At 45.9% G+C, this 20,850-nt stretch overlaps 1 protein-coding gene across 5 annotated transcripts in view; it reads right to left on the bottom strand.

Annotated features, from left to right (window-relative positions):
• Positions 1-415: 415 nt before the first annotated feature.
• The window catches only part of BASP1 (brain abundant membrane attached signal protein 1), a 57,055-nt gene continuing 36,620 nt past the window's right edge, over positions 416-20,850 (bottom strand). For all 5 annotated transcript variants that reach the window (XM_055325886.1, XM_055325884.1, XM_055325883.1 and 2 more), the window contains exon 2: positions 416-2,087. In XM_055325886.1, the coding sequence (XP_055181861.1) occupies positions 1,379-2,077 (699 nt within the window). In that variant the 5' untranslated portion in view covers positions 2,078-2,087 and the 3' untranslated portion in view covers positions 416-1,378. The remainder of the gene's footprint in view (positions 2,088-20,850) is intronic.

Raw genomic sequence — 20,850 nt, 5'->3', positions numbered from 1 at the left:
TCCAGGCTTTGAACAAAGAGGATAAATAAATGGATAAAATAACACGATCATCACTGGTCTCACAACGTACATACATGGGACGTTTCTAATTCTCTTTCCCAGCTTTCAAGGTCAGCTGCACTTACTGTCTCTTGTTTTATTCAAAATATTTGTTCCAAGTAAATCAATCCCCCTTGTTTTTGGAGGGCACATATCCATAGCCATTGTCAGTTTTCAATTTAGCCTCTCCAAGATAATTTATTGACACTGATCCACCAGCTATTGTTTAAACGGATAACGTTCCCAGAAGTGTGAGCATACTGCTCTAGACACCTAACCAAATACTACCAAGAAAGTGTCTAATAGGGCGCTCTGTTGTCTCCAGAGATCACCCAGGAGGAAGGAGCGGTAAAAGAAAACCAAGAGTCTTCATCACTTCTTTTTAATTGTTTAACTTTATTACTGTTGCACCATTTATACAATTACATATAATTTCAATGCATCCATTGTACATTTTTTTTTATTTTTATTTTTTTCCATTTTCCAATGAGTGGTGTGTTGGTGTCTGTGACACAGAATGGAAGAGAAACCGGAACTGCAATGAACGCAGACTTTTTTTTTTTTTCATCTCCACTGACCAATAAACAGAACTACAGGTGCACCCAACCACGGACATGCATTAACTCGTCATGAGAAATCTAGGGAGGCTAAGTAGGATGAGAGAATGTTTGTTACTCCCAAAAATACCTGGGGAGGAAGAATGGAGTGTTGGCATCGAGATACATGTGGACAGGCTTAGTGGGCTGTCTGAAAGTTGGCATTCATCCACAACATTAAAAAAATATCAAAATAAGAAAAGCTGTAAATTAACAAGAAAACACAGAAAATACTGCTTTCATAAAGATCTGATTGCCTTGGCAGAGGCCCTGCGGGCAGAATCAAACGCATCACTCCCAACCCCCTCGCAGAAGACAAGATACTCGGATCTTAGCGGCGGAGCGCATGTGACAGCAGTTCAGGTACAAAAGATGTACTGTACTTTCAGACATTGAGCTTTAAAATCCAGGACTGATTGGTAAAGTTGACTGAAGGTATATTAGATATTTCCCCCACAAAAATACTATTTGGATTCTCCCCACCCCCTCCCTCCCTCGATGGGACAACATCCTTCTTTTTTTTGTTGTTTTGTTTTTTTTTGTGTGTGTGTGTGTGTGTGTGTGTGTGTGGTTTTTTTTTTTTTTTTTTTTTTGCTTTCGTGTTTTTCCTCCTTGGGCAATACATATCATTACTTCCGATGTGAAACGAGTTAGTAGAGGAGAGAGAGACAGAGGGGAGAGACACAGGGGGGGACACAGGCGGCGGCCCGGCTGGCCGTCGAGTCAGTCGGCCGGCCGTCGAGTCAGTCGGCCAGCGCGACGGCTTGCTCGGTGTGGCCGGCAGGGGGCGCGTCGTCCGCGGGGGCGCCGGGGGCGGCGGCCGAGCTCTGGGCCTGGGCCGCGGCCGAGCTCTGGGCCTGGGCCGCCGTGGCCGCCGGGCTCTCCTTGCTGGACGGGGCCGCCTCGGCGCTGCTGCTGCCGCCGCTGCTGGGTTTTGAGTCTGAAGCCGGGGCCCCGTCGCTTTTCGTCTCCTGCGCGCCGGGAGCTGCGGGAGCCTCAGTCTTTGCGGGTTCCCCGGGCTCCTGGCCCTGCTCCCCCGCCGCAGCCGCAGCCTGGGTCGCCGGCTCGGGCTCCGGGGCCTGGGGGGCGTCGCCGGCCGCCGGCTCGGCCTCAGCCTTCTGGGGGGGCTCGGCCTTGCCGTCGGCCGCCCCCTCCGCCTCCGTGGGCTCGGGCTCCGCCTTCGGGGCGTCTTCCTTGGCCGCCGCCGTGTCTTTGTCGCCTTCCTTGTCTTCGGGCTTGGCGTCCGCGTCGGGCCCGTCCTTGTCGGCCTTCTCCTCCTTGCCCTCCTTCACCTCGGCGCTCTCGGCGGCCGCCTGGGGCTCGCTCTCCTTCTGGGTTCCCTCCTCTTCGGTCCCCGCCCCTTCGGCCTTCTTGTCCTTGTCCTTGGCCTTCTCATCGTTCACGTTGTACCCCTTCTTCTTCTTGCTCAGCTTACCGCCCATCTTGGAGTTTCTGTAACACAGCAGAACACGACAGGGCACAAGGAGGGGTTACTCGTGGCTGGGGGGGCGGGAAGGTCGTGCCCCTGCCCCCCACCTGCCCCCACCGCCCCGCCCCAGCCCCACGCGGGGGGAAGGTCGTGCCTCCTGACCCCCACTGCCCCCACCTGCCCTCGCCGCCCTGAGCCGACACGGGGGGAAGTCATGCTCCCTGCCCCCCACGGGGGGAAGGTCGTGCCCCTGCCCCCCACCTGCCCCCACCGCCCCGCCCCAGCCCCACGCGGGGGGAAGGTCGTGCCTCCTGACCCCCACTGCCCCCACCTGCCCTCGCTGCCCTGAGCCCACACGGGGGGGAAGTCATGCTCCCTGCCTCCCACGGGGGGAAGGTCGTGCCCCTGCCCCCCACCTGCCCCCACCGCCCAGCCCCGCGCGGGGGGGGGGGGGAAGGTCGTGCCTCCTGACCCCCACTGCCCCCACTTGCCCTCGCCGCCCTGAGCCCCACGCGGGGGGAAAGTCATGCTCCCTGCCCCCCACGGGGGGAAGGTCGTGCCCCTGCCCCCCACCTGCCCTCCGCCGCCCAGAGCCCCACGCAGGGGGAAGGTCCGGCCCCTGCTCCCCACCTGCCCCCACCTGCCCCCGCGGCCCCCAGCCCCACACAGAGGGAAGGTCGTACCCCTGCCCCCCCACCTGCCCCCCACCACCCCGAGCCCCACACGGGACTCGACCCTGAGCCCGATGCCAACGCTCAACCACTGGGCCTCCCAGGCACCCCCAAAGGCTGAAATCCTGAGCCCCAAGGTGATGGCCTTAGGAGGTGATGAGGCCGTGAATGGGGCACCCCCACCCCCACAGAGGGCAGCACGGAAGGGACCCCCTTCCCTAGAGGTCCCTGGACCCAGCACAGGCATCAGAGCGCCCACGACGGTCCCCCGGTGCCACATGTGCCTGCACCTTCCCCTGGGGCTTCCCAGCCTGCAGAACTGGGAGAAATAAACTCTGATTTACACGCCACTTGGTCTGTGGTAGTTTGTTTTAGCAGCCATCATGGACCACGACGCTGCCTCTGAGTAGGAAAAGTGAAAGAGGCCACAGTTCACCAATAAAGACTCCAGAATGCTCTCGAAGCCTACACTTTAAAATGGTTACCAGGAAAACAAAAATAATAAAATAAAATAAAGTTCACGTTACCTGTATTTTGCTACAATCAAAAATTCTAAAAAAAAAAAAAAAGAAGAAGAAAAAGAAAGAAAGAAAAGAAAATTATAGAAAGATAGAAAGTAAAGAGCTCAGTGATCCAGTGTCTCCTTGCAGCAAGTTGAGGAAATAATCAACCGAGATCAGAGAATCCGCGATTAAACACTAAGCTTATCGATGGTAAACAGAGGTGGAGCAGTGTTTGTTTCTCATGTGCCTCCTGACCAACAGCCTGGGGACTAGGTGTTGAGCACCCGTGCACAAAATGGCAGATGCAGCCATTTCACATGGTGGTGGAGCTGGGAAAAGGCTTCATCATCTTAACATACTTTCCAGAGAAAGGGCAGAGCTGTAGTGAAGCACAAATCTCAAATTTCTAGAAAATAATCTCACACTACAAACTCCTTTGAAACTCCCTTACTCATATATATGCCCACATAAGCACACGTATCTTCAAAGACCAAAGGCAAGTAGTATTGGGCCTATTTCCTGATTAAGCAGGACCAGATAAAGGAAAACTATCGCTTAAGAAATGAAAAGCACAGATAGTGTCTCCAGTTACATTTAGCTTGTTGTGTCAGACCTGTATTCATTGCTTTCTGAGATTTTTTTGGCTTAAAATAAAGACTTCTGTAGTATATAAAAATGTCCTTCGTGATCAATTACCTGATTAGAATTCAAACTAATTCGATGGTCATTAACAGACTTTCTACTCCAGGTAAAGTCCTCAACTCGTTGGAGGCCTTTGATTCTGGCATTAGAAACTACAACTGTATTTGAATCCTTAATTTTTCTCCTCTGATATGAAAACGAATCCCAATAATCCAAAAGTCCAGGAGAGAGCCAGCCTTGTCCCCGGCCCTAGTGGGGGTTAGAATGTACAGGTCACAGGTGACCTGGTTCTGTCTCAGGTGAAGGACTCTGGGTTGAATGATAAAGTTCTCATTGACCAGTCACTTTTTTCTTTTCTTTTTTTTTTTTTTTTTTTTATGTCATTCATTTAGAACAGAAAATTTTATTCCTTACAGTTCTTTGAACCATGATTCAGGGCAGTTAAATAATCTACATTTATCTTATTTAAAAGCTGGGTGTTGAGTAGGAGAACACTATTCTTCAGTCAAAATTTGTCTCTATCTGCTCATTTCCACCCTATATGTGAATTTCCTGTCTGGAAGGTCTTTCATGTTGGAGGAAGAAAAAAGCAATAAGTTGAAAGATGACCGAAATAATTTCCTAGTCTGAAGGAAGGCCTTTATTACGTTAGGAAAGAATTTCTCTTACACATCTCTTTTAAAAAACGAATGGCTTTGGTCACCCCACTTCAGACATCCACTGGGCTCTATTTGACTTAATTTTTGGCTATTTTTCCCTCAGAAGTGGGGGGCAAATATATACGGCGGTAGAAATACAATTAAATATACTTTAATCACATAAGCAATCACAAAGCAGTAAATGAAAATATAAAGACAGAAGTTGGACCAGTGTTCTCAATTGTAGTTTATGACTCTGAGTTCTTAACCAGCCAGTGTGCAGGACTTCCAGCTCTGATATTTCGAGATGTATTTTGGTACAATAGGTGAGAGCTAAGAAACAAAACACCTGACAGCTCTGCTTTTTCTATGTATTCTCCAATTCTATAATAGAAACCCATACACCAACTTAGAAATTACAGAATAGAAGACAGAGTACAAATGCGGTGTGCCTTCTGAACAGAACATAGGAGTGCCTCTTTCTGACACACACAGCATGAAATTCTATATAGTCATCCCCAGAGGCTTAAAATCATGTTGGTTTACAAACCTAAAATCTGTGTTACTAAAATTGGTTTTCTGAAACACAGGGCCACTTTCTATTCTTTCAGCCCAGCTGCGATTCATTTCTGGGTAGGAAATGCATGCACATAATCAAGTTGTACGTAAGAAAGTCTCCATCCCTATTTGTTTTTCAAACACCAAGTTAATAAACACCCCTACTTTTTGCTAACTTTCTTGTGTTTGTTACACTGGGGTACAGGAGGAAGAAGGCTAATAGAATCCACCAGAACCCCAGAAAAGCAGGGTAGTCTGGTTGTTTCCTAAGACAATGTGGATGAAAGCCTTGCATATGCACAGGGGCAAATTAACTGTAATTTAAAAATCTATTAATGGTTTCCTGAGTGTCAAGCAAAACCCTAATCCTTTTTTTTTAATTTTATTTATTTATTTATTTATGATAGTCTGATAGTCACACAGAGAGAGAGAGAGAGAGAGAGAGAGAGAGAGAGGCAGAGACACAGGCAGAGGGAGAAGCAGGCTCCATGCACCGGGAGCCCGATGTGGGATTGGATCCCGGGCCTCCAGGATCTCGCCCTGGGCCAAAGGCAGGCGCTAAACTTCTGCGCCACCCAGGGATCCCCCAAAACCCTAATCCTAAACTAATCCTAAACACATTACTCAATGATCTTATTTAATCTTCTCAATGATATTTACCATTAGGGAGTAAATAGACCATTAGCATCCTCCTTTTACCCATATGGAAATTCTAACTAGCTCATGGGGCAGTACTATAAGCAAAAGGTCAAATCCAACAGAATTAAGGCGAAAAGGCACCATCCAGGAGATCAAAGGGAACATCATAAACAAGCTGATAACCGGACAGAGCTCGTCTCAGGAATGTGACCCACCCTGGGTCACAAGGTTGATGCAGATATGGGGTGACTCAGAACTCAAGATGTCATCAAGATAATGATGAAATTCAGAACTTCAGGTATTCTCTGCCCCTAATCTTTTCATGGTCCCATTTGTCAGTGAAGCTTTGTATCAGGATCCTTAACAAATAAGGAGAACGCTGGGCATGTATTTTAATTATTTCTCTCATATTGGCTACTTCTAATTTTCAAAGAAATTAGTTGACGTAGAAAGTTTTAAGTTGAAACATCTAAGCTTAAAAAAAAAAAGTTAAAAAAAAACCCAGCAACAAATAATCACTTCATTTAAAGCTAAGTCTGAGCTACAGTGAAGGCTAAGACCACCTTTGCATTTCCCCACATCTGGGACACTCACTTGTCATTAAAAACTGAGCCCCACGCCGATGCATTAAGCTAAGCGCCATGTGCTGATGCAATAATCAAACACTGCTGTAGATCTCTTGGCTTAAATATGTCAAAGGGAAGCAAACTCCAGAGTTGTCCTTTAACATTACAATCTGAGGTCACAAGGGCCAAAACTATAGATTTATGGCTTCATGTTGGCATAGAAAGTAACAGTCAACAACACAGAGAGCACTCGGCTGTGTTTAATCTGAAAATTCTGGACAAGAATTATTTCATGGAGTGTTTGCATGTTGTGTCATGGTTGACTCCTAAGATGTTGCCATGAATCCCACCTCCCCAGCTCACCTGCCCGGAATCCTTGGGCAAGTGGCTTAACCTCATCGTCCTTCCATTTCCTGTATTGTTAAAAAAAAAAAAATGCCAACCTTAGGAGAATTTAATGTGAGGCATCAGGCCAACATCTGACATTTCATGAGTCTGCAATAAATGTTAATTCCTTTCCCCATCATTTAATTTTCCAATTCTGAGGTAGTTCTGGGCTTGTAAACCCCAAGGGAATAGCAGAACATGGGCTTCAAACACACAAGCTCAGCAATCAGGCCTCAGAAGCCCTGTAATTAAAAGAATATTTAAAAATATTTTGAGATGTCATCTTAAAAGATTTGAGATCTCTCAAGTCATCTCAAGAAGATTTTTGGTATGTGTGTTTCAAGCTGGCTCCTGCTGACCAGGTGTGTGTGCAAGAGAAGCTAGCTCTTGTCACCATACTGTCACCATGCTCTAATAGTTAGAGGGTCTATTTCTTTGATCCGAGTGTTTTATGTACAGAAGACTCTTTAAAACTTTAAGAGTCTATTATAGCAAGAAATCATTTTCCTTTCAGTCATCAGGATGACGACAGACCCAAAATCTGCAGTTAAAACTCATTTACTGTCTATTATATATGTGAAAGGCCAAAAACTTGGGTCTATGCCTTATCTCAGCTAAACATCCATTTCTTACGAAGGGAGGTAACACCGTCAAATGCCCCAGCCCCCCTGGCTTGTTTTCAACTTTCTGCAGAGGAATCTTTTCTCCTATAAAGTGCCAATACTCTAATCCTATGAAGGTCCTAACATAGTGTTTGAAATCTCCCACAGCTGTCCTGTGACTTATTCCCCTAATCTTACAAAACCAAACCTCTCCCTAGTTGGACACAAATACCCCAGAAGAATTAAAGTTCTGCTTTTCGGTGATGAGAGGAGAGAAAGGATGACTCTAGCGCTGTTCGTGGGCCAAAGCAACCTGGAACAGGAAGAGGGAAGCCAGAAGGGAGGCCATGAAAGGTCAGAGGAGGGACCGTGGTGGTGGTGCACTCTCTACACCTGTCAGGGATCTCAGGGGCGGCCTCCACACCCACCACCTCCTGACACTGACCTCACAGCCCTCCCACTACACACTCAGTGTCTCTGTTTATTGGCAGCTAATGACTTTTCCTAATAAATAATAGTGTGTATTCATGAACTTTCATGAAAACTCCAAGGGTGTGTTTCTCTAACACCTTCAGAGGGAGAAAAGCACATAAAAGAGCAACTCCCTAGTGAGGCAGGCAAGGTAAGGTGATGGGTTTGGGCCTCAAATGAGTATATGAAGGAAAGTAATAAATGGCCTAAAAATAAGGTTATTAATTATTTCTCCAAAACAAATATTCTGTTGAGTCTTGAAGCTGACATGTATTTTTTTCTTATAAAACAAAATCCTGTTTACATGTTCAACTAGGAAATTGGATACTATACATCTATCCATTAAAAAAAAGAAAATGTGATCCTATAGATCTTGAAACCTAAAAAAAAAAAAAAAAAAGGATGAACCCTTAAGAGCTTAAATTTTACATTAAAAAATTTCTCTGGGGGATTAAGGGCAAGAAATTTGAAATTGCTGTAATCAACATACTCTAACAGAGATGCCCTCCCCTACAAAGTTCTCCCAATTCTTTTTTACTTTCCACTCTAGGAAGCCTATCAGGGCACACGGAAGATGCTTCTTAGCCACTGAAAATCACCTAAGTCATATTTATTTTGTACGCACAACCCCCAGATACATGGGGTTGAAATCACCTCTGTACAAGCCGAATTCCCCCCAGAATTTCATTAAACAACAATTCTTGCAAGCTCTAATATGATCAGCTCATCCAGAACTTTCCTGATCGGCACTGAAAAATCTTCTTACCTTAAAACAAACCAATCTATCACCAGCACAGCCTCCGGAATTAAAATCTAGTCTCTCATTTTGGGAAAATAAAGGCAGAAAGGCAGAGGACAAAATGTCATCTAGAAAAAAGTTAAATAAATTATGAATTTCTTTAATATGTGTCAAAAACAAACCACCTAGCACTCAGTATGAAGTTTGCTAAAAATGGCAAGCGTGCTGAGTGCTGGTCCCCAGCTGTCAATAATTTGCTTACCACTGAGCAAATCACCTTCCCTTCTGGGTCTCAAATTTCCTATTCAGTAAAATGAAGATATTTAAAGTTCATTCTCGGGGGCGGGGGGCAGGCGATGTGTGTGTGTGTGTGTGTGTGTGTGTGTATTTTATGAATGCTTGTGACGTAACAAAATGCTATGTGTGGAAAATGTGTATGGTCAATATCATGGTCTGAATGTTGGTGTCCTCCCAAAATTCCTAAGCTGAAAACTAATCCCCAAGCTGATGGTATGGGGAGGCGGGGCCACTGGAGGTGCTTAGGTCATGAGGGTAGAGCCTTCATGAATGGGTCTGGTGCCCTTATGAAAGGGACCCCACAGATCTCCCTCACCCCTTCCATAATGGTAAGGACGCAGCAAGAAGTCGGCATTTTGCAACCGCAGAGAGGGCCTTAGCCAGAACCTGACCATGCTACTCCCTGATCTTGGACTCCTTGCCCCCAGAACTGTGAGAAACAAATCTCTGTTGTGTCGAAGCCACCCAGTCCACGGTACTCTCTTAGAGCAGCTGGAACAGACTAAGACAATCAATGCAGTTCTATATTCCTGCTAAGGATCATCACAAAAAACTTACCCCATCTTGCACCCTGATGATGACACTGACAATCAGTTGGTTTACTGCTGCAATTGGATTTCTTTGTACATCTAATGTATGATAAATGTACCAGAATTTTGACAAACATGAAGCTGGCTAAAAATTAGAAATAAAAATTTATAAAACATCTAAAGATCAAGAAATATTTTTGGATATTTTCAATTACACTTATTTTTTTTATTTTTTAAAAAGATTGTATCTATTTATTCATGAGAGACACAGAGAGAGAGAGAGAGGCAGAGACACAGGCAGAGGGAGAAGCAGGCTCCCTTCGGGGAGCCCAATGTGGGATCCCAGGACCCGAGGGTCACACCCTAAGGCAAAGGCAGATGCTCAACCACTGAGCCACCCAGGTGTCCCTACACTTATTATTATTTTTTTTTAAGATTTATTTATTTTAGAAAGAGAGAGAGACAGGGAGGTGCATGGAGTGAGGAGAGAGAGAGGGAATCTCCAGCAGACTCCCCATTGACCAAGGAGTGCAATATGGGGCTCAATCCCATGACACGGAGATCATGACCTCAGCTGAAATCAAAAGTCAGATGCTTCACCAACTGAGCCACCCAGGCCCCCCTTCAATTATATTTAGGAAACATTTTCAGAGTATATCAGCTCCATAGGTAATGAGTGGGACTGGACCTGAACTCTGAAAACATGTCAGATGCAGACATAACTGTCAGAAAAATTACATTTATTTGGCTTTGCTCATGCAGAACTATTCTGTGGTGTTGTGTTTATAGAAGATGCTCAGTTGTTTCCCTTGACCTACTTTTGATGGGTCATCTACCAACCATTGGTGGTCCTGCTTGCCAAGATCTGCCCTATGCCAAACTCTAAGAAGGAGCATTTTCTAAAAACAAAGGCTAGCCATCTTCCTTTTTATGCATTGCTAAAAATATTTTTAAACTATCTTTTCAATAGAATTTAAGTCCATCTACAGAGGATCCTTCAGAAGTCCCTCAAGCTACCATGACATTCCATTTAGTGCTGTGTAGAAATATTGAGAAAAACCACGAAGGAAGAGTTCTTAGGTCCAATTTAATAGAACAATTCATCCACTTAACACTCAAAAAAAAAAAAAGTCAGTGACTTAAATGCCTCATCCAGAATTAGCAGAGAGCACCAATGGTGTTTGCAAAGCCTTCAGGAACACCGCTTTGTGTAAATGGGGAACCTGCCTTCTTTCTAAAGCAAGATTATACTGTTTCATGGGACACTAACATGAAGCACTTAGTCATGTGTGGCCTCCTGACAAAGTCTATTTTGTCTGCCAGAAACCAGCTTACACCCACTTGCTACGGGTGAGAAAAATTATCTAAGCAGTGATTAGATTCACTTCTTCTTCAGTTAAGTGCTAAAATTCTCAAGCTCCTAACCACAAACTCCTTCAAACCCAAGAGCTGGCAATCGGCATTTGAGATTCACAGGACAATTTTGCTTCTACCTAGAGGTTGATCTTCTCATGGGGGAAAAAACAGTATCTTGAATTTTATGGGAAAAGGTGGCTTAAATTCCTGAGACAGAATAAATATGGATTGCCCAGTACCATAAAAATGGTCTAAATTTTGCCAAAGTTGAAGGTTTTCGCAAAGGACTCCTTCTCTTTTCCTTCTTTTGAGGAATCCAAAGAGCTTAACACATAAGCACTATTGTCATCCATCAATTTTACCGTCTACTTGGGTAGGACACTTTTTGTTTGTTTTGTCTTTAGCTGAGCACAGAAATATGGAATATTTCTTCCAAGGGGGGAAAAAAAGAATCCAACTTGTTCATAAAGGTCTGTATCTTTTTAGATTCTATGTTCAGAACTTCATTAAACAGGTTTACCTGAGACATCTCTCATGAATAACTTTTTTTTTTAAATCAAGGTAGAATTCATTTCTACAGTTATTGTCACAGGGAAGCTACACAAAACAAAACTGGGACGTATCACCATTTTTACAAAGCTATCAGAAAGCAACATTCTATTTTTTTAAACCTATTTTATTTACATTTGAGAGAGAGAGAGAGAGAGAGAATGTGGAGAGGAGAGGCAGAGGGAGAAGCAGATGCCTCGTTGAGCAGGGAGCCCAATGCGAGGCTCGATCCCAGGACCCTGGGATTGTCACTTGGGTTGAAGGCAGAGACTCAACCGACTGAGCCACCCAGGTGCCCCAGAAAGCCACACTTTAGAAGATTTTATTTGGAGTCTGTGCGTTGGGAAAGAGTCCAGGCTAGTGATAGGTTTTAAATGTCAACTTTGCTTTGGTAACATCAGCGTGAGGTCATGGTGACTTTACACACTGTAAGGGCAAAGATTCATCGGCTTCACATCAACAAGAAAGTAAGCACGCGACTGAATGAGACAGGCGGCACAGGACATTTCTCATTTTGAGTAAAGTCTCTCTCCACCTCCCGTACATGGATCCTTCTGGAAATCTACTCCTCCCTCAGACCCAATCGTTTTCTGCCATTTTTAACTTATGACAGTGGAAGCCCAAGATTCCCTCCTGCAAGCTTCTCCAGCAGGACCTGTCCAGGGCACAGAAGAATGAATCTCTCTCACACTCCGGGGAGTCACACCTTGACTCCACTGTGCACCAAAGCTAAGGCAGTGGCATTCTGGAATAGGAAGCCCGTGGTGCTCTGCCCCACCCTGCCTTCCCCGTGCTCAGAAAGGAGCCCAGGCTGGCAGACGCCAGTTGCTGTGGCGTGGGGGAGCTCCTTGATGCTCAGTAGCCTCCAGAGACAGAAGACAGCTCTCCCCCTTTCAGAGCAGGGACTCTCAAGCCCTAAGGCTGCTACGAGTGAAAACACCTCGATGGCCTTCAACTTCAGTCGAGAAAACTGCCAGTGTTTTCAAACATAGGAAGGCAGAGGCCTGCTTACCTGGAGAGCACCTATGGACGCTACTTTAGCCATTATGGAGTTGTTCCTCTGGCTTGGCAGTGAAATGTGGGGCTTCTGGGAGCACTATCATTCACACTTGCCTTTCCTGAGTCCCCAAAATACAATACTTACTGAACAGTGTGGTTGGGGTGCAGGTGAAAGAGAGAAGGAGAAACGTCGGATCAAGAGGACGTCTGAGTAGAAGGAACAGCGGCATTGTCATGACTAACTTGAAGATTTCAATCCTTTGAGGCAGGTCTCAGGAGCATGCCCACCAGCCACCCTGGAGAGTCCCTCTGGAGAACTGGGTCATCCTAATGGCTTGCTCGCCTTTTTTTTTTTTTTTCCTTTCTTTTTCCAGGACACTCCTCTCACCTCCATCGTCCTACTGCCATCAAAACAGACTTGGGTGATAAGAAATGGAGAGAAGGAGGATTTGAGGAATCTGCGTGTCTTCAGGGGAGCACCGGGGAAGGAGTCTGCTTCTGCTGATTACCTGTGTCACCAGACAACCTCCTCTCTCCCAGGCTGTGCTTTCTTCCTCTATGTAGCAGGGAAGATTTCCTATTTTGCTAGATTTTTAAAAGTTTTTTAAATTGAAAAATATGTTTCCTGCCTCGTACTTCCCAGATGATTTTTTTAATGGTAGTTGAAGCACACTGGTACATTAGCTTCAGGGCTGCGACACAGTTGAGTCAACAAGCCTGTACGTTATGCTGTGCTCACCAATGTAGCTGCCACCTGTCAGCACGCAACGCTGCTGACACCACGGATTGTATTCCCTACGCTGTACCTTTCATCCCTGAGACTCCCTCAACCTGTAACTGGAAGCCAGGGTCTCCCAATCTCCTCTTCAGCTCCCCAGGCCCCTCCAAATAGCTCTCAAGAACCCATCTGTGTCTCGGTGGCAAGCAAAATTATTGGGAGTTCAATGTTAATATCTATCTTTGTCCATGTACCGAATTCTAGATGTGCTGATGTGCAGAGAATTACCACTTGTGATGGCTGATTCTTTATTTCAGCAGCACCGTGCTGGTTCTATCCATTAGCATTGCCAGAGTCTTTGGAACAAAAATGCAAGCCCCAGTTACAGCACTGCCCCACTTCAGCAAATGCAACCTTGCATAATGACATAGTTTCCAGGCGTTAACTACCTCACAACCATACACTGTACCCTTTCACCAATCACTACATACTCCACAACATCACCCAGTTCCATTTCTCATTAGGATATTAGCACATTTTTGTTACTCGGTCAGTGAACAACACAATTCTGTGACAATGAAAATCACTGGTATACTTAACTGGCATATAAAACCAAACCAGAAAAAAATGACTAATACAGAATTTCTCCCATATGATCCAAAAGTTACTATATTTACAACCTCACACGCTATTCCTATTTATGCCTTCTTTCTCTGTGCTAATAATATCTAGGCACCTTCCTATATAGGCCAGTTTGAATCATCCAAAGGTCCCATCCATTGTCAAGTTTTGATTTTGAAAATGTCAATCTGGATGAACTAACCATTTTACCTAGAACCAGGGCAAAGGAGTTTTTAAGGATGATAGCGAACAGATTACACAGAATGAAGACGATGACTCCACATATATAGCAACACAACATGAACATGCCACAGCGTGCGTCAGAGACTGGAGTGTTATTCCTGGTTTGATTGCTGCTTCATGGTGCGATCAGTGCAAGACGCAGTCTCTTTGTGATTTTGGTTCCATTCTATAATCAGAAGAAAATCTATCTGCTTCACAAGGATGCTGAGAATGAATCAATGTTTCCTGAAAAAGTTAAATGTACAGCCGGAGCATAAGAACTGTATCCTTGAACAAGCGATTGTGAATTCAGGGCTGCAAAGCTTCAACAGGTTTATAAACAAAGTGATCCATTATTGATTTTTTTAATGTAATCTATAAAGTCAGAACTGACTCATGAATTGCATCTGCAAACAAACTCTTCACCAGACCAACTGGGTTTATAATGACTCTGGTCACAAAAACATCCAAGCCAAAGCAAACGATAGGATAAGACTGGGGGTAGAATTGGCCTTTTAAGAAAGAATCTACAAAGAATGAAGAAACACAACAAATTCAAAAGCTATATTCAGGAGATCCCTGGGTGGCTCCGCGGTTTAGCACGTGCCTTGGCCCAGGGTGTATTCCTGGGGGTCCCAGGATTGAGTCCCACATCAGGCTCCCTGCAGGGAGCCCGCTTCTCCCTCTGCCTGTATCTCTGCCTCTCTCTGTGTCTCTCATGAATAAATAAATAAAATGTTTAAAAACAAAAAAACCCAAAAGCTATATTCAATAAGAACAGAGGAAAGAAGGCAGTTAAGTCCAACAATTTCTGATATCAACAAACGACTACTCCTTTTCTTTTAAATAGTTATAACTTTTATTCTAAAAGAGAAATAAATGAAATGAATATCCTATTGCCGACATGTGTTTTTGGGATTCCTACCAAAGTGCGCTTGGTCGCAGTGATTTGCTGTGAGGTTTTATCAATGCCTGGTGATGATTTCCATTGTTGGAATTACTGTTCTCAGTGTCTGGTTGAGTCAAAGCTTCTCTAGTCAGCAACTGTAAGATCACTACCACAGAGGGGATGGGAATGTCCCTTGGGGAGAGGGAACTGTAGCAAGAATTGTCAACCCATGTCTAAGTTTCTAAAACATTTAAGAGAGTTTATCCCTTTGTCATAATAAAAAGCACTGTGAAAGTATACTATGAAAATGTGCAAGAAATACTTGGAAAAAAGGACAGACACACTCATACTTCTACAACCCAATTTTCCCAAAGAGTTAAGAAGAACTAGATCTATAAAATCAGAGAGGTCTCTGATACAAATGAAAATGAACCACAAGTGACGTCTCTATTATTCTCCTTCATGAAGTACAGAAGCATCCTCAAGTTATCTTTGGGGATCTCTCCGCAAAAACCCAGCAGACAGGGGCACCTGGCTGGCTCAGTCGGTGGAGCACACAACCCTTGATCTCAGGGTTGTGAGTTCTAGCCCCACACAGAGACTGCTTAAACATAAAATCTTAAAAAAAAAAAAAAAAACAAACATGCAGAGTGACCTCAAGAACTTCAAGTGTTCAGAAATTATTCTAGGAAAACAGACCTATCTTAATGGGAAGACAACTTTTTTTAAGTGGGTACAAGTATAACAAGCCATGAACAGGACAAGTGAGCAAAACACATCCAGTAGCCTGACAGGGGAGAAGACATACAGAGACAATTAAAATGAGAGTAAGTTAAGTGTCCTTAGCGAAAAATCATAGTTTTCCCCCAAAGAGATTATCTTTAGTTGGAGTCAGGGTATCAGGAAAGTTTCATAGAAAAGACGGGATCGGAGATGGTAGAAATACGGAAAGAACTTACATCGTTCTCAGTCTGCTTAGGACTCTTACCACTTAACTTTTAGGCGTATTAAACTCATGACCTGCCTCATCAATCCTACAAGGAAGGAACTGTTACTACCTTCACTTTACCCCGAGGACACGAAGGCGTGTTGCAGGTATATTCACCTAGGATGCTCATGCAACTACTAGCCTGGAGATGACATGGGGCCCACGCATGCTGGCTCTTACACGAGGCCCCAGCCACCATGATCCACTGCCTTGAAAGACGGCGACACTACACGTAGACAAAAATAGGAAAGTAGAAAGTCTGTACATGAAAAACAGGAAGGTCTAGTTCAGATTGCAAGAAAACCCTCGAGATTTAGGAGCGAGGGGAGGATGTATTTACCTGGAGGGAGGGATGATGGAATATAAATCTATAAAAGTTGTCTACTAGGATGTTGATGTTTAGGTGGCAGGAGTGGAAAATGAGCTCTTAAAGGAGCTGGGAAAGAAGAAAAGTGTGTGTCTCAGAAAGTTGCTTTCTGAGCAAGGGAGGGTCTTAGGAGGCAGCGTGGAGGTTGTGCATGCTGCTGCAAAGAGGTCAGGAGAGATGAGGACAGAAATTGTGCAATCCGGTCTGGTGAGGAGTTGTCAGCTACTGACCCTGGAGTGACTCAGGTAGAAGAGTGAGGACAGTGTCCCTTAAAGAGGGCTTGGAGTGCAAAAGGAGCCAGAGCATATGCACAACGGTCAGTGTTAAAGAGCGTTGCTAAAGCAACAGCAAAAGTCAAGACAAGAATTTGCAACGCTGTCAAGACAGAGTTGGGAAGAGCTGCAAATATGGATGGGGGATGGGAAGAGACCAGGAATAAAGAAAGGGACTAAAGGAGAAACAAGGAGGAGACATCACTGATGGTTCAAGGTTCTGGAAAACTCAGGACGGAAGTCGAAGTCGAGCTTGGCCAAGTTTACTTACCATACAGATGGGGAGGGAGGGGAAGGAGCGAGGGCAAGTCTAAGTCAGGGGCGTGCCCAGACCCCGCACCCACATCACTTTCTTCCAGGTCAGTGTGGTCAACTCGGATTTATTCCAGAACAAAGACTCGCTACGATCTCGGTAAGACCTCTCTGTAGTGAATGTTAAATCATGAACGTTTGAAACACTTGCTTATCTTTTAGTAGTTTAGGTCCCTATCTACCTACGTCATTTATTATTTTATCACTTAGCTTCTTTCATGTCACAACACTTAGGATTTCTCCAGGGCAAGGAGGAAAAAGACATTTCATCAACTAAGATGCTAAGGGTGACCACTGACCACTGACCCCAGTGAGGTCTTACTGTGGAACAACTTGATGTGCAAAAGTAAAGCAAATAGGTTCCCTGCATTATTAAAGGGAAGCCAGTTGGTCTCTAGATACTTACGTTCCATGTAAGTATAAGGAGGACGCCAATTCTTAAGAACTACTTTTCTACACTTACTCTTCCCTGATCATGCAATCTGGTCTAGAGCCTTCAGGAGGCCGTCCATCTGTGGCTAGTGGTCAGTAGCACCGTTGCTTAGCTCGTCGTATTCTGGTGTACCGGGTGGGCAGTTGTAGCAGTAAAACCAATCTTGCCTTCCTTGAGCATTGACCTAAAGAGTTTCTTCAGGTGTATTTAACACGTATCTGAAAACCCCCGAACAAAGATTTCATACTGGGTTGCTAATTCACGATCATTTCTCGATAAAGATTGCAGACCCAGCACACACTGAAATATGTGATTTCCAAAGTATGAACTTCTCAAATGGAAGAACCATGAGTGTAAATCCCGTCATATAAACTCAGCTGTCACTTAACAGTAGAAAGAGGTACGCACAATTATAACTGACACGACCGTTCCATTAAATGAGACATGGCCAAGGTCCAGGTATCACCCAGGATGGCAAATTCTACGGCAATAGGACTCATGGCATAATTAAAGAGGAGGATGCACAAGTCACTGCAATAATACTGACAAGATATTCTTGAAGTTTTTATATAGGTAATGTAGAAACCAGTTTTTCAAAGTTTACCTCCCACCGATTGTCCGTTCACCCATCAAACCAAATTGATGACGGTGCTAACGCTACCACAGAGGACGGTTAAGCTTGTCTTTGACTATAAAGCTGACTGAACGCAGAGGGTCTTTTTTTCCCCTCCTGTTTAAAGCATCCTGCCACATGCAGCCCACACTATCAGAACACGTGTTACTTAATCTGGTCAATAGTCACATGTGCTTTCGGAGTCTGCTGTGCATTTATGTCGTTATTTGTGTGCACGTAACGAGCGGCCCTTTACATGCAGCGTCCTGACATCCGACTGCATAGGGATCACCCGTCGGCTTAATCAGTAAGAGCCAGTACATGAACCACAACCAGCTCGGGAAATGCAAGCTAAGATCACTCCAGAACCACTCCTCCCATCCACAGACCCGGGAGACCGGCATGTCCTATCACGGTAACTAATTTCAGACTCTCGAGACAGAATTAAATAAAGCACAGGGCTGGGGGAGGACTTCTAGAAGTGGAGATATTTCTGCTGCTTCTTGCTGAACTACACAGACCTTCCTGGGCCTGCAGCCACAACCGACTGCTCGGGGCTGCCCGCTGGACAAAGACGGACGGACGGACAGACGGACGAAGGGCCAAGGCGCGGGCAGCAGGTCCACCTCCGCGGGGAGGAACTGCAGCTTGTTGCCAGTTTCTCCATCTCTGATCACGAAGGGCTGCTTCACACGTTTTATGACCATTTAAAATTGCCCCATATTGACATTTTAACGTACCTTGTGGTTCTGGCATCGGTACTGAATGCAGTATCTCCAGCCCCGAAGCAATTTCATATTTTAATCATTTTTGATGAAAACCATCCTAAAATATTGTATACATGCCCTTGATTTTTTAAACAAGGAATCTGCTTTTTGTCTTGGTGTTAGGCCTACCAGAAAGCAAATAAAGGTTTAGGAAACCTCTGCTGAATTAAGAAAGAACGTATTAAATCCACAGGCGGACACTACGCGGTGGCTGTTTTCAAGAGGCCCCTACAGTGTCGAGTTTTAAACACAGCGTGACATGTAACGTACTCGTAATGCACCCCGGTCCCCCCCTTTTAGGAATGGCCACCTGGCTCTTGAAATTTCTCAACACGCCCTGAGCAGTGTCCCTGGGTCTTTTATCTCCAGACCCTTTATGGGTCCTAAAAAAAACAACCACAAACCCTATTTTTCCACCAGCTGACCCTGTGAGAGCTGAAGGCGGTGGCTCGGGGGCCACGCACGGAGCAGTGTGGCCCGGAATGCGCAGCGCCACCGAGGCAGGGCAAGCTTCTGCAGCATCCGTGAAAAGCGAACCGTGAGAGTCCTGAAGACCAGGGTGGCTCCTGGCGGCCTGAGGGCTGGGACCAAGCTGGAAGGACAGCTCGCTGCATCCAACCGGGGGGCGCATCCCCCAGCTACCGGCCCAGCTCAGGGCCCAGTCGGCTCTGCTGTCCGGTGGCCCACCCCTGAGCACCATCGGCCACTTTCCATCCTGACACCTGCTACCACCCACCCCGGGGCCCTCACCCCCTGCCCCCCCCCCGGCTTCGGGGCAGCCACACAAGGAGCAGCACTGGCAGCTGCACGGGAGTTGGGTGCACACCCTGGCACGGGGATCCCCTGCTGCAAAGGCCCCGGGCCCACAGCTCGGCCGGGGGCACTGCACTAGGCCAGCGGTGGCTCTGGGGACCCCCTGCCCACCCCCCCGGGCCTCGGGTGCCTGCTGGGCCCGCAGCCCCCCAGGCCACACTGCCTGCAGGAGCACCACCGTGACCCCCTGGCAATGGGCCCCCCTTCCTCCGGAGCCTTGGTGGCTCCCCCGGGCCTCGGCTGCTCGCTCTCACCCGGGCAACAGGAGTGGGGGTGTCAGAGGCCTTGAGCAGCTCCGCAGGGAGACCACAGGCGGCCGGGCACTGGGAAGGCCATCTGCAGCCACCTTCCCCTGCCCGGTTAGAAAGAAGGCCCGGGCCCGGGGCTGAGCCCCCAACCCAGCCACGGCCCCCACCTGCCCTAGCAACACGGGCGCTGGCCTCAGCGAGGACTTCAGCGAAGCCCTCCCGAGCGGCCCCAGCAGCCGCTGTCCCCTCCCCAGGCCAGGCGCCCTACCCAAGGCCAGCCTCCCCTACCCGAGGCCAGCCTCCCTCCTCTACCCAGGGCCTCCTCGGCCACCCTCCTTCCTAGGAACACCCTCCGTTTTGCAGGATTTCTTGGAGCTCCCCTCCCCTTGCCAGATGGGGCGCTGCCTCCCTCAGGCATCAGTCCACGAGGCCAATTAGCCAATTAGAGCTTTAAATGTACCCGGTTAAACTTCTGTGCCTGAAACCATTTCTCGGCCCGTTAACGTGTCATGGGTGGGAACTTCAAATTTCAAGATGAAGTAAACTGAGGTAGAACAGATCACCCACCGCATTCAAAATGGCCCAACGAATGGAAGTTGATTCAATTACCATCAAAATAATCATTTTCCTTAACATTTCAATCCTAGATTAAAGCCTGCAATACTTATTATATAATCTGTAGATTTTTTTTTTTTTAAGAGCAAGTAAATGTTACTAAATGTGCAAAACCTTACAATGATAAGAACAGATGCCTCCTGGTGAGAAAAGATGAATGCCAACTAGGAACACCAAATGACTAAGTGAGCCCAGTATATACGGGGAAAATGTTCCAGAAAAAAAAAAAAATCAAAATGTCTTGAAATGTGCTTTAAAGAAACTTTGGGAAAGAGAGAGAGTTTTCCAAACTCTATTTCCATCTTACTTGCTTTAGGTAAGACTGGGAGGCTGTGGCAAAGGGCCACGCACAATACTCGGTTTTGTCCATTTCACTTGTTTTGGAGTTCAAGGATAGTTTTAAAATGGAAATATCAATAAACCCTTTTCCTAGGAATATTTTATTTTCCATCTACAGCTATAAAGTAATATATTCAAACACAAAGTAAAGAACTACCACATATCCTTCCTTAATCTTAGCATAAAACGTAGGCAAGAAGTCAGCCATTTCTCTATTTTTTCCTATAGGCTTAGAAAAAGCAAGTCAAAAAAATTGATTGCCCAAGTCCACGAGCAGTTTTCTTGGAATCAGGGAGCAACTCGCTGCGTTCCAAGCCACACCAAGATCACGTTGCTACCGGCCTGCTGACCAAATGCTAAATACCTTCCCAATGTGTGAACTGAAAACCAAGCACCTACACTAGGCCTCAGGACAGTCCCTC

Source organism: Nyctereutes procyonoides, unplaced genomic scaffold (assembly GCF_905146905.1).
Source record: "Nyctereutes procyonoides isolate TBG_1078 unplaced genomic scaffold, NYPRO_anot_genome, whole genome shotgun sequence".
NCBI lineage: Eukaryota > Metazoa > Chordata > Mammalia > Carnivora > Canidae > Nyctereutes > Nyctereutes procyonoides.
Note: the sequence above shows the minus strand (reverse complement) of the source record. Positions and strands in the feature narration are given on the sequence as shown.